This window comes from Aphidius gifuensis, linkage group LG4 (assembly GCF_014905175.1).
Source record: "Aphidius gifuensis isolate YNYX2018 linkage group LG4, ASM1490517v1, whole genome shotgun sequence".
Taxonomy (NCBI): Eukaryota; Metazoa; Arthropoda; class Insecta; order Hymenoptera; family Braconidae; genus Aphidius; species Aphidius gifuensis.
Genome location: NC_057791.1, coordinates 17476350 through 17491282, shown reverse-complemented (window position 1 = coordinate 17491282; position 14933 = coordinate 17476350). Strand labels below are relative to the sequence as shown.

Here is a 14933-nt window from a genome sequence, read left to right as displayed (position 1 = left end):
AAGAGTGATGGAAAGATTTTTATCAATTTTACGATTATTTATTTATTATTTTTATTTTAATATTTAGATTGTTTTAAATAATCGTAAATTTTTATATTTTTTTACATATAATAGAGTTTTTTTTTTTTTATCAACATCACTTTTTGAGAAATCAGTTTTTATTGTTATTTTTTTTTTTTATCAATTTATCATGTAAAAATGAATTTTAGTGTCCATCACTTTTTATCTATTTTTTTTTCATTTTTATCTTTTTTTTATATTTATTTGTGGAGGAAAAATTTGTTGGATATTGTTCTAACTCGTTCACTTTGATAATTTAAAAATGGCTGTAGTAGGTTTAAAATAAATAAGGAAAAAATAATAAATAATTTAAATATATACTTTGAAGTGGTTTTTAAATTAAATTCTTTGAAGACTAAATATACACAATGTTTCATCAATCATCATCATCCAAGATGCAATTTTTTCAACTGATTTTAAATATATTTCTATTTCATTTGCAAATGATATCAATTTCAAATATGCTTGCATTAATATACATATGATTTTTTTATTAAGTCAACCAAAGAAATACCCCAATTAACGTCGAATTTTTTTGAGTAGTTAAAGTTGATCGTCATACTGGTTTTCAAAGACACCATAAATATCCTTGCGTGTTTCATTACAAAATATACAAATTTACTAATAAAAGTCACTAAAAAAATTATCATTATATCATTTAAATTATTTCAATAAATATATTATATGTATATATATTTATTAATAAAATCTGAGATGAAAAAAAAACAATTGGTACTATTGAAAGTTGATATTATTTTACCACCCACTTGTGTATATATATACTTTGACTAAAGCAACTCGTGATACCCCCAAGACTTGAGTCGATAATTGCATTTTGCAGTTCGTGAAATTTCATTTTTTTTTTTTTTTATTGATAATTTACATTTTTACCTGAAGGCAAAAAAAATAATTTCAATGATCTTGTCACGAATGAATACCTTAATAATATTTACTCATATAATCACAAAAATATAAAAATCCATTTTTCTATTCAAAGACGTTTAAAAATAATTTTTTTAAAAATATATATATATCAATTTTTTTTTTGTTTTAAAAATATATGTTTTGGGAATTTTTTTTTGTAAAAGGTTTTAAATTCTCCTGGGGCAAAAAAGACGCCTCATGTGAAAAACAATATTAAAAAAAAAAATTGTATTTGAAATGGAAAAAGTAAAAAAAAAAAAAAAATAAAATATATAGAAGAATAAGAAAGATTGGGTAGACGAATAAGATGGGAATTATTCGGGTAGCCAAAATATTGGCGTACGTGCGTGACGTCAATATGTCGAGAGTAATAAGATGGCCGGCGATAAAGTGGTGGGTGTAGATACAAGATAACAATCAGACTGCAGTAGCTTCTGGCAATTTAATGATTACAGGCTTATACAGGAGGAGCTCATTCTCATCTCACTATATATTTCTTAAGACATACGCGAATATCTATACACACGGAACTATATATAAATTTGTTTATTTTTTTTTTTTTTTTCAAGTTAATTTTTCATTATGACAATATGTATATTTCACAGCGAGATCATTATTTTAATTTTTAATCCAATATATTACATAAATATATTCGAAATTCCACCCTATCTTCTATTTTATTTTATAGATTTTTCGTTTTTTTTTTTTCTCAAGACAATTTTAATTTTTTCACAGCATTCTTTAAAGTCTTTTTGTATTTTTTTATTTTTTGCACACACGTATCTCGTCATTTTTGATATTATAAACATACTGAATTTTTATAATATGTGTATGTGCCCTGTGAAAAAAATAAAAAATAAAATAATAATAATAATAAATTTGTAAATTTTTTTTTTAAACTTATAACCTCCTACTGCAAGTCAAGAAAGATCTTTTCAAAGCAGAGAGATGAAGGGTACCTCTTAATAATAATTTTGATCGGCAAAATTGGTGTGGTGCATATTTCAGCAATCGATCGTTATCTTTGTAAAACTTTCAGGCGATCTCTCTCTCATACACACTGTCTCTAAATATCTTTTATGATTTTACCAACAATATTTTATATATGTATGTGCAGTATGCATATACCAACTTAATTTTTCTTGGTTAGTATGAAATAAATAAAGGGGTAAAGTGAGGTAAGGAGGGATGATGTTAAAAACACTGCTGCTGAGGGTGTGCCTCAGGCGGTAATATCTTTTCTTGCTCATTCAACTGTTCGTTTTTCAAGATATTACCCTCTCAACATCTTTAAACTTTATATAGTTTATTTTTAATATATAGGCATGCATATAGTACATTGGGGTTTTTTTTTATTTTTTGGGTCTTACTTTGAAATGAAATTTTCATCTCGTTAATTTTCAACTTGTATTGTTTTTTTTTCTTTATTTTATTTTCATTCAAAAACTTTTCTATTTTTTTTTATTTAAAAACTTGGTTATTTTTATTTTTCAAAAAAACAACTTGTTATCAATAATGTCAGAAAGTTTTGGTATATATTTGTTTGATAGAAAAATAAAATTTATGAAAAACAGAGAGATTTTTTAATTAATTTTATTAATGATTCATTACGTTTTATACATTTTATATGTGAGTGTCGTTAATTCTAGTACAAGTTTATAATTATAAATTTATATATATAATAAACAATATAGTGAGCGAATGTGTGTGTATCGCAAAGAGGGTTAAATAGTTTTTAGTTTGCTTGTCATAAAGTTAAACGTTTTTGAAGTTAAACATTATGAACTCTATACATAATATATATCATATATATCATCTTGGTCGTCTTATATTTTGATCTGAAACTCTGACTAAGTTTTGACCATCTGCATCTTGAATTATATATATATATATTTGAAATTGTAGTTTGCAAAGTTAGAAGTGTCGATTGGATTCACCGCAACTATATATAATCCGTCTGAAAGATAAACTATATGTAACTGTCTATCTATATAGCCAAGAGAATATGGAATGTTCAATCTTCTTCAACACCTTCTCAGATCACTCCCTAGATATCTCACTAATTTCTGATTCACCACATTCTCCAGAATTGTCTAATGACCATTCTCAAACCAACCAAGTATATCATCACTTGAAATTACCATTTGAATATCAGTATTTATTGATGATATTAAACTTTTTGAATTTTGCTTCTTCTTTCTAAATTTATATAATCAATTATATTTAAAAAAAATTTATTTCAAGTATAGATATTTTAATTGTTTGATAAATCAAATGATTTATATTAAAAAATAGTTAATGTATTATTTTTTAGAAAAAAAAATTTATTTTATTCTTGGAAAATAAAGATTATTTTAAAGTTAAAATAGAAAAAAAAACTGGGTGGCAAGTTTTAAAATTTTTCGAATAAAATGTAAAATGTAAAATAAAAAAAAAAACAATGTAGATTATTATCAAAATGATGTGGTCTATTATTTTGCGAGGTCTCTGCCGACATTGAAAAATAAATATATCCTTATTTTCTTTCTCCATCACATTTAGGCACACTTTGAAACTTTTGGCTAGATGACAATAAAAATTCAAGTCACGTAAACGACGATAGTAAATAAACCATTGTCTTTTGTGTCCTTTATCCAAGTTGAAATATCATCCTCTCACCTCGTATAATATACAAATATACATCGCAGGGGTCATTGATTGAGACACAGATATAAACAGGTTGTCACTAAACAAAAAAATAAAATTATCAGTATAATCTAATCATCTTAATTTAAAAAAAAAAAAAAAAAACAATAAAAAAAAACAACCAACAACTACATAATATAATAAAAATTTTAAACATCTTAATATATTTATTAACTTGGCTTAGGCTTTTTAAAACTTTTTTCTATAAAATGATAACGAAAAAAAAAAAATTAACAAAATTACAGTTTCAATCACAGATAAATTAAATAATTAATTAATTTTTGTTTTCAATTTATAATAAATAAAATAGTTTTGAATTAATTATAACAAAAATTAAAACAATTATGAAATTTTGAACAAATTATTATGATAATATTAAAAAAATTTCTGCAAAAATAGGAAGTTTATTTTAAGTTGAGTCAACTACCAACAGATAACGCCACTATTTCCTTATACTTTCTAAAATAGTAGTCAATATTTTTTCACTTTTTAACTAGAAAAAGTTTTGTCCTAAAACTTTTTTAACCACACGGTGCTGCCACCAAACACGATGGTGTATTTTGTTGAAAGTAAAATCTCCCACTTTGGTTTATCTCCCACTATTTTACCCCAATTGTTGTATGCGCATCTTTCAGGTATTTTTTTGTCTTATCAATCCCCCACTTTGTCATTTCGTTATCCCCACTTATAATCAGTGTGACATGCTCGTTCAGCAGCGCAAACAGCTACCGTCGCTGATTGTCTCTTTGGATATATCATACACCTTTGATCTCGTTTTTTAATTTTTAATTTTTCTTATATTCTAATTGACCATGATAAAAGCCACAAAATGATAAGAATAATAAAGATTAAAAAAAGACAAAAAATAATAAATGAAATATTAAATAAAAATAATAATTATAATCATGTTGTAAAATTAAAACAACAGTGTAAATTCTTATAATATAATAGGGATCAAAATCCTTTATATATATTTAATATTAAAATATTCAAATATTCATTCACCACTGACATAAAAGCAGTCAAATTACGTCAGTTAATTCTCCATTCACGCATTATACATATATTTATTCCAGCTTTTATAATTTTTTTTTTTTTTTTTTGTCTGAAACTGTTTATATTTTTTTTTTATGATCAAGTTCATGGCTAAATTATTATTCGTGTATATTTTTATGACCTACGACACTATTTTATATTTTTTTTTCTAATTTTTTTTTTTAAATAAATTTTTATACTTTTACTAATTTTTTAAATTTATTATTGATAGATGTTTAAAGTAAAATATCAAAATATTAGTTTAGGAAAAATATTAAAATTATATTTCATTTATGAATTTATATGTCATACAAATATTGAAATTATATTTATATAAATCAATGAGGAAAAAAAATATGTATGTATATTGTGAGAAGTTTACACAGTTTTTATTTTTATTTTTTGTCGAGTGTTTGGCAAACTATTATAAATATACACTTAAATAAATGTAACGTGTGCGACGAGAGTTGAGTTTCAAAACTTGATATTACCACCTGTAATTCCAGTCTCGTGACACCTGGCATGTAAACCACCACATTGGGATGAATGTGACTTGTACCGCGATGTAATCTACATTTTCTCGTAATAAACCCAACAACAACAAAAAAAAAAAAATATTAAAATAAAATTTACAATCAAGTTTTACACTATTTTAAAAAAATTATTTATTTCCTAGTTTTAATATACATATTCTAGTTAAATATTTTTTTCCAAGAAACAAAAATTCGTAGAAATAAAATATGAGTAGAAAAATTAAATATATTATTAAAGCTAAAATTATAAATCCAAAAAATATTATTTATATTTACAATAATTCATTACATTAGAAGCTGATAATAAATAAGAAAAAAAATATATGAAAATTCACTGCAGTGTTATATTAAGAAGAAAAAAAAACTGTGTACAAAAATCAAAACCATATGCAAATAATGGTTTCAGGTAGTTTTATTTTCCCCTTTTTTTTTTTATTTGTTATTATTTTTAAATCTCGGCACAGGCAATCACCATGGTGATTCACGGCGGGTGACAATGACAACGATTTTACACAGTGTAAATTAAATTATTTTCAAATATACAATTTCCGTCGGCAATATTATATCGGTTTCTATAAAAAAAAAAAAAAAAAAACAGCTCATTCTTATTTTTATAATAATATAATATTATTTTTTTATCAAAGTCAAACTGTCATAGCTTTGAGAAAATATTTCATGTGTCCAGTACAATTCAATTTAACATTGAATTAAATTAAATTATATAATGTATATGGGTTGACGATCGATACAGTGAAATGGAGAATATTGCAAACTAAATAATCCGCATAGTATGTACTTTTTGGTTAACTCACCAATATCGATTAAACCTTTTTTTTTTTTTCATTATTATTATTCTATTTCACTTGGAGATTACGTGGATTTGTAACGATGGGAAAAAATAAAAAATAGAAAAGTTAATTGAGCACACTTTGCATTTATTTATATTTTATTTTTCGTATGTGGTTTTCTTTTTTTTTTTATATATTTCAACTGTTGATTCTCCCGAGGGATACAGTAATTGAATTTTTTTTTATCTAAATATAATCGTAAAATTTTCATTTTTTCTTTTATGGAAAAAAAAAAAATATTTATGCTTTTTTGCATGTATGATATTAATTTTAAGACATCGGGCAAAATGCCATCAACTTACCGACACTATTTATTGACAATGTGTCGAGTTAATGTGAATTTATGTGCACAGCTTGTCGTTTTATTCCCGGCTGTTTTTTTAAATAATTTTTTTTTTTATTTTGGCATCATTATCACTCTTTAAATATATAATATGTACACCAATAAAACAATAAAATTTGATTTTTTTTTATTTATATAAACAGAAAAACAATTTAGATAAAAATTTGAATTATTAATTTGTTTTATTTTTTTTTTTTTTTAAATATAATATTATTTTTTTGAGCTAGTGAATTTTTTTTTTCATCGTACTAAGAAAGGATTTTGGTTGCGGGTTTATAATAGGGGCTTTGTACATGTATGTGAGAGAGTGTGAATTCATGGTGATCAGCAAGGGAAAGTTTTGAATATATATATATAGAATATACAACCCCCCGGCTACCTGTGGCTTTCATTTAAATGTGCTAAACTTCTTTCTGCAAACTCTCGATTTTCTCTAGCTATTTAAAACAATTTGTGTATATAAATTTTGTTAGTTTTTTTTTTTTTCAATTCTTTAATCTTTTATCCTATTATCAATATACCGAAATGAAAAAAAAAATCTATATATTGAAATCACCTGAGTAATTATAATACTTGTTGCATAGATTTAAAAAAAAAAACTGTATGTTTTTAAAATATAAATTACAGCTTTTAAAAAAAATTTAAATTAAATCAAATAAATATTTTAGAACAAATTAATTTACAAAAGTTAGTATTGTTTATACTTGATTTAAAAAATAAAATAAAATTTAATATTTATAGAATCATATATATACATTGAATAATGAAAATAAAAAATTATAATCTTTGTGAGTGCAATAACACGTTTTACGTTTCAATCAGTCGTTGACTAAAGATATTCCAAACCAAGTCCTCCACCTACTCTGGGGCTCTTCACCTGTTGCACGCAGAAAATACTGCTATATCCCTCTGTCCCTCTCAGTTATTTTCCCTCATCGTATTTGTCTACTCTACCACCCAGTTATGCCAGTATAATACAATCATTACAATTCCGTTCTCCTCAATAAAATATGAAAATTCTTTCAAATGATATATATCATTATGGATATATTCCGTTAAACATATACTACTTCATTCAGTTAAATCCCTCATAAAATTCATTCAACGACCTTGACCCGCCATAAAAAAAATTTATTTTAATTTTTATATATACATAACACATATATTTTTATTTTTATTATTTAGTATAGAGAAAAATATGAAAAATTATTTTAGCAATTATCTATAAATTAGCACCTGTTGCAAAAATATTATTTTAAGCAAAAAAATATTAAGTGATTAGATGAGACAAAATTTGGGGGGTTGAAAAAAATTAATAAGCTAATTGAAATGAAAAAAAAAAAAATAGAAAAATATACATAAGACATATGAGAGTGAATAGGATAGCAACCCTTAAATAAAAACTGTGCTGCATAAATAAAAAAAAAAAACTAGATAAACTGTGACCACATAAAAAAAAGATATAGAAATTTAGAAAAAAAAAACAATTGAGAATAGGAGGGTTAAAATTAATGCACTTATGAAAAAGAAAAGCTCAAATACAAGTAGAGAAGCTTGGATGCAGTAGGATAATATCCTATTTTACTTTTTTCGTTTTTTTTTTTTTTTTCATTTTTCTCTACGTACACAGTAGTAGTAGTAGTAGTCGTAGTAGTAGTAGTATTAAATTTTTACATGTATATATATAGCTAGAGAAGAAGCGCGTGAGGGGTAAAATTTGCTCAGTAGTTTATATAGCTAAAATTTTCCCTGTTCTCAGTGAGTTGAAAGCTCGAAAATTTTTTTCAATGTATTAACAGGCGGAGCACAAAGTAGTAGTGCCGCCCAATAGTGACGTTGGATCGACGGCCACCTTGCAACATCAACCAATGAAAATATATATTTGTTAATATAGTGGGGGATAAAGAATATACTACTGTAGTGTTGTGTAGAGTGGTGAATAGCGCGCGCATAAAGTTATCCCCTATACATGAAAATTGTTGGGAACCTCCGGCAAGTTGTGAGGCGAGGCAGTCAGTTGCTCTCAGCTACGACATGCGTTATGCATGAGAGACAGAAAAATATTTTAACAATTTATATTATTTTTCTTTTTTAATAATATATACAGATTTTTTTTTTTCTTTCTGTATTTATAAACAAATTATATATACAGTGGTGTATTTTTACCGCGAGTTTTTCAAAACATCAGGAAAAATAAAATTATAATTTTTTATTTTCTTTTTCTCAATTGATTGAAAGAAATAAAAATAAAAAAAAGAAAAAAAAAAAACAACTTCCCTTATATAATCTATTCATTTGTGTTAATTTTATTTGTTTATTTTAAATTTTTTTATTTATATTTCTAAATTTGGAAATATAATTAATGAAATCGGATATATCGTGTGTGAATTTAATCTATTAAAATATGGACATACCATTGATGTCTTTATCAATTGAACCAACAACGATTCAAGTGAATATATGCATTTATAAAATAAATAAATAATTACAAGTGACTTGTGTATATTATTTTTTTTTTTAATCAATATCATCAAAGTGTTTTATTTATTTATTTATTTTTTTTGATTCAACGAAAACAGTGCGTGTTCTGATAAGTGTTGATTTAAAAATAATAAAAATGATAATTACTGTGGAAAGATATTTAGTGAGATGCAAAATTTTGTGGAGCCAACTCCCAAATATTGAAAGTGATTAAAAGTTTATTGAACATATAACATATACTCCAATAAATAAGCATCAAAAAAAAAAATTATTGAAATTAAAAAAAAAAATAATAAACTTTATTTTACATAAATTAAATCTCATGATTTTTGTTTGTTTTTTTTTTTTTTTTTTTTAATTTTCATTATTTAATGAATTTTGGAGTCAGCAATTGAAGATCATCAATTGGATTCGGCAATACGACAGGTTGTGCTGTGTGTTATTTACTATATAGCTCTTTGAAATCGAAGGGTATTATTATATATCCTATATACCTTTTGAAAAATAGACTCTAGCAGCGAATAAATAGAAAATATAAGGATCGAACTTGTATACAGTGTATTGGTTGGTGTTGTATTGAAGTGTATTTATGTGTTATTAAACAAGGGTTGAATTCAATTTGTGAGTTCATAGAGAAACTAAAAAGATATCTATAATAAATAAAATAAAAAAAAAAAAGGGTACCGCTCCAAAAATCTGGTGCGGTATTAGATTGGGTATCAAGGGAGTAGATGGCAGCTACAACGTACATGCCGGTTAGTAGCGCAGTGTCAGCCGACCTGGACGGTGGTTCAGGATCAGCTATCGGAATGAATATCGGAGTTGGTGGCTACTCATCGGGTTCACCCCGTAGCGCTTCTGATGCTGGTGAAATGAAATATATGCCAGCACCACAACATCATCATCATCACCATCATCATCATCAAATATCATCATCACCAACACCAAATGGAATATCACCACATCCAGCAAATTTATCAACAACAAATCCTTGGGTTAGTTTACAAGCTGGTGATCCATGGGCAGCATCAATTGGAATGCATCATACAACACATCATCCACATCATCATTCACATATACAGGGTAATAATAATATTGATGTTAAACCATTATCATCAGCAGCAACAGCAACAGATAGTGTACAAAATATGCATCATCGTGGTTCACATCAATCACAAGGAATGAGTTCACCACATTCTTGGCATGCACCAGTTGTACCGTCGGCACATTATAATCCAAGTGGTGGTGCATCATCACCAACAACACTTAGCCAATATCATGCTGCAATGAATGGAATGTTACATCCACATCAACATCAACATCCTCATCAATTGCATAATCATCAATCTGGTTTACCACATCATTTACGAGATTCTCATAACCATAGTCCACCATCTGGTCATCAATTACATTCTGGTCATCCACTTGATAGGGATCATAGTGCTGGTGAAGAAGATACACCAACATCTGATGATCTTGAAGCATTTGCTAAACAATTTAAACAAAGAAGAATTAAATTAGGTTTTACACAAGCTGATGTTGGTCTTGCACTTGGTACATTATATGGTAATGTTTTTTCACAAACAACCATATGTAGATTTGAAGCATTACAATTAAGTTTTAAAAATATGTGTAAATTAAAGCCATTATTACAAAAATGGCTTGAAGAAGCTGATTCAACAACTGGATCACCAACAAGTATTGATAAAATTGCTGCACAAGGAAGAAAAAGAAAAAAACGTACATCAATTGAAGTATCAGTTAAAGGTGCATTAGAACAACATTTTCATAAACAACCAAAACCATCAGCACAAGAAATAACATCACTTGCTGATAGTTTACAGTTAGAAAAAGAAGTTGTTAGAGTATGGTTTTGTAATCGTCGACAAAAAGAAAAAAGAATGACACCACCAAATACACTTGGTGATGGTATGATGGATGGTATGCCACCTGGTCATCAAGGACAAGGTTTACATCAAGGATATCATCCACAAGATCATTTACATGGTTCACCAATGGGACATAGTCATAGTCCACCAATGTTAAGCCCTCAGGGTCTTACAGCACATTCACTTGCGGCTCACTAGCGTTCACCGGGGCCTCCCCCGCTGGGCCTCGCTTTATCTTCGCAAACTAATACAAGTCCAGATGGATTACCACCTTTTTATCATCACTACCTCCAGGCACGTACAACTGGTTATGGTGCTACGTAGCTGCCGTGGCAGTATCATCATCATCGTCAACAGCAACAACAACAACAACAAAATTTTCATCAACAAAATCAATACATGATGGACAGTGACGATCAAGATGACAACCAATGATAAAATATATATATGACTATTAGTTTTTTGCGAGGTGATATGCGAGGTCCACCCGGAGCACCGGGGAGGCCGACGCAAGAGTGTTATAATATAGTTTCAAATTCAAAAAAAAAATAAACTATAGAAACTATGTGTGTGACACCTTTAATGTTTATAAATTAAATAATAATTATTATTATTTTATTTTTTTTTTTTATATATATATTTTTTCGTTTCAACATACATAATTTTTGTTCGCAAAGTCTTCTAAAAAAAACTCTGTGAATACGTAAAATTATTATTAACTAAAAAAACAAATAAATAATAAACATTGTGGACTTTGCGAAATAAATGCGGAACGACATAGAAGATTTAACCGAGGACACATTGGTGATATTACTTCGATGAACTTCAATTTATATTATTATTATCTTTATTATTATTATTATCTTTATTATTAATATTATTATTATTACTATCATATTATATATATATATATATTTTCCGTTTTATTTTTCTTTTTTTTTTATGGACAATTTTTCTAGAATATTGAGTTAGATATTTTTTTTTTTTTCAAACAAAAACATAAAATGGACCTTTACAGGCCTTTTGTCGTTCCTAACGTTGTTATTAATAACTTGTTGTTTGTTTGTTTGTTTGGTGTGACGTGTGGTCCCTCTTGGTGCAGTGGTTCTTTCTAATTTTTTTTCTCAATTTTATCGTGATAAAGGCATAGACCACCGTCGGATATTTTGACGGATATGAACGAACCAAAAATTCATATATTATTTATCAAAAATTTTCATTTTTTTTATTTATTCATTTGATTTTTGCCGTCGGTAGAAAAAAAAAAATTATCAAGTGTATATAAAATGTGATTTGAGTATTTGTTAGAATTTCCGTGATCCAGTGTGTCCAGTTTACAAAAAAAAAATTAATTTTTATTTTATTATCATTTTTTTTTTTTTTTTCTCAATACTGTTATCTGTTTTTTCAAGTGACAGTGATTTTTTTTCCAAAATAATTTAAATAAAATATTTTAATTTTTTTAAATAAATTCAAAAAATAAGTTACCAAAAAAAATAAAAAAGAATAGTGAATGACACACCTCGGGAATGGATACTTGAACATGAAAAATAAAAACGTATTTACGTACACTTATCTGCGGCAAAAAATAAAAAATGAACAAAAAAAAAAAAAGGAGTAAACTTTTTTAAACGTACATAGACACATACACGTTGAGAGGGACTAACGCTCGCAGGCAAACGCATATACCGTAGGGGAGTGCTCTTGTGCTCGGGTGGAATTTGCCTCGTGTAAATCCACCAGAGTGATGTAACATAAGTAAATATGGACTGTAAATAATGTACCAGATGAATCTAGTAAGTTAAGTGAGCATGCTGCGACGCGCGTCACCGACATTTAATATACTTTAAAAAGCAAAAAAAAAATCAATTTTTTTTTCAACTACCCCCAACTGCCCGTTAATCCGAAAAAAAACCAGATTTATATATCTAAAAAAAATGCAAAAGCCAGAACAAATCGTAATACGCTAAAAAAATTATTGAAAAAAAAATAATAATAAAATTATAACAAAAAAGATATAAAAAAAAAAAAGTGTGTGTAGCTGATTGATGTCAATTTTAAAAGATTTCAATTCGACGTGGACGTGTGCTTATTTTTATTTAAAATATTATTATGATATATTATTTTTTTGTGTGAATATACACAACTGTTTGCGATGGATTGGAAGAAAACATCATTGGCATTAATTTGAGGAATGAAATAACACACACAACCTGATCATGCAAAAATCTAATTGACATCATATTTGAATTTATAAAATGTAAGTATCACAAATGTGAGAAACAAAAAGTATATTATTCAAAATATATTATTAAATTCAATTTTTTTTTGGTAAAAAGAAAAATATTCAATTACTATTTTGTTTTATCTGTATTTTAAAAATATTTGTCTGACTGATGGTTGGTTTAAATCACTTTTTTTTTGCATAATTTTATTGACTAATTATTATGTCATTGAGTTTATCAAATCAAATTATATTTTTGCAAAAAAAAAAAAAAACTAATTGAATATTCAATTTTTTAGTTATGATTTTTAATGAATTAAAAAAATATATTTTATATGGTTTTTTTTTCGGATTATGGGATACAAAAAAAAAATATAAAAAAATTTGCTAGTGTATTTTTTAACGCTCAGTGTTATTGAAATTTTGTTTTTAGTTATTTGGTAATTGGAAAAAAAAAAAAAAAAATTACCTGGTGAATGTAAATGCGAACATCATAGTAATTTTTTTTTTTTTTTGAATATTTTTGTTGAGCAATACAAATACGACTCATATTGTTTATATTTCCGCGGCAAAATATTGGAGGTTTTTTTGTAAATAGTAGAATTTAAAAATAAAAAGAGAAATAAATATTTAAAAAAATAAATATTAACTCCATAAAAATACAATCAGATTAATAGCAAATAATATAAAAAAAAAAAAAAAGTAATTTTTTTTAAATATTAAAATTAATAAAAAAAAATCTAATGAAACAATAAAAAAGTCGTGTTGACGCGGTTATTGTAAACTATATGAGACAAATTAAAAAAAATAATTTAATAAATATGGAAAAAAACAATTTGCCAATATAAATAATTTTTTATTAAAATTTTGCCTTCTTTTTGAAATTTTCAAGCAATCTAAATAATCTCGTAATAATTGTGCTTTAAAAATAAAAAATACTTAATGCGAAAAAAAAAATATTACAAAGCTAAAAACTAATCGGATTTATCAATGAAATAAAAAAAAAAGTTTTAATTATTCTAAGCTATTTTTTATTATTAATTTTTTTTGTAATCATTAAACTTGTTGTCATTGTTATCAAAATGATACTTTAAACATTTTAATTAACGGCAAATTAAAAAAAAAGTAATTCAAATTGAAAAGCACATTATTATTACGAGGTTAAATATTAGATTGTAATATTTGTTTCGTTATTATTGCATACTTTTTGTTATTTAAAAAAAATTTTTAAAATTAAAAAAAAAAATTGTATACAATGAAAAAAAAAAAATAATAAATTATGTGACGTTGTGATTGGTTAGGGAGCGAGGCTATAGAAAAATAAAATTGATTTTCGTTAATCAACAAAAATGAAAAAAAAAAAAAAAAAGTTACTTTTTTTTAAAAATTAAATACTAAAACATCATCGAAAAATGCGATTAGCCAATAGGACACCCGTAACCTATTCTCATTTGTACATAAATAACAAGAGAAAAAAAATAAAATTTTTAAAATATAAAAAAATTAAGAATGAACGCGAAGACGTACAACGAATGAATTTAAGAAAAAAAAATAATAATAGTAATAATAATTAAATAAAAAAAATAAATAAATAAAAAAGTATGTATATATATTTGCGAGCTACGATCGAACTTCAGTGTAAATGTTGATGTAATAAATTATTGTGAATGGTGCCAATCGGAGTGAAAAAAAAAATATGTTAAAATTTTTTTAATCATTAAGAGTCCTGATTAGTCAACACTGAAATGTTCGATTGCTGGTTTAAAAACAATTTATTAAATAAATAATAAAAAAAAAGAGAAAAAAAAGAAATCACGCGAGCGTTCAAATTGATGTGCGATTGTGAGTGAATGAGATAAATTGGTGTATAATAAAATAAATAAAAAAGTATACAAAGAAAAATCAAGGGTT

General features: G+C 25.7%; 1 protein-coding gene across 1 annotated transcript; it reads left to right on the top strand.

Annotated features, from left to right (window-relative positions):
• The first annotated feature begins 8417 nt into the window (after positions 1–8417).
• Positions 8418–14414, top strand: LOC122855353 (POU domain protein CF1A). Its single transcript, XM_044156646.1, has one exon. The coding sequence runs from the start codon at positions 9641–9643 to the stop codon at positions 10994–10996; it is 1356 nt and encodes a 451-aa protein (XP_044012581.1). The 5' UTR covers positions 8418–9640; the 3' UTR covers positions 10997–14414.
• The last annotated feature ends 519 nt before the right edge of the window (positions 14415–14933 follow it).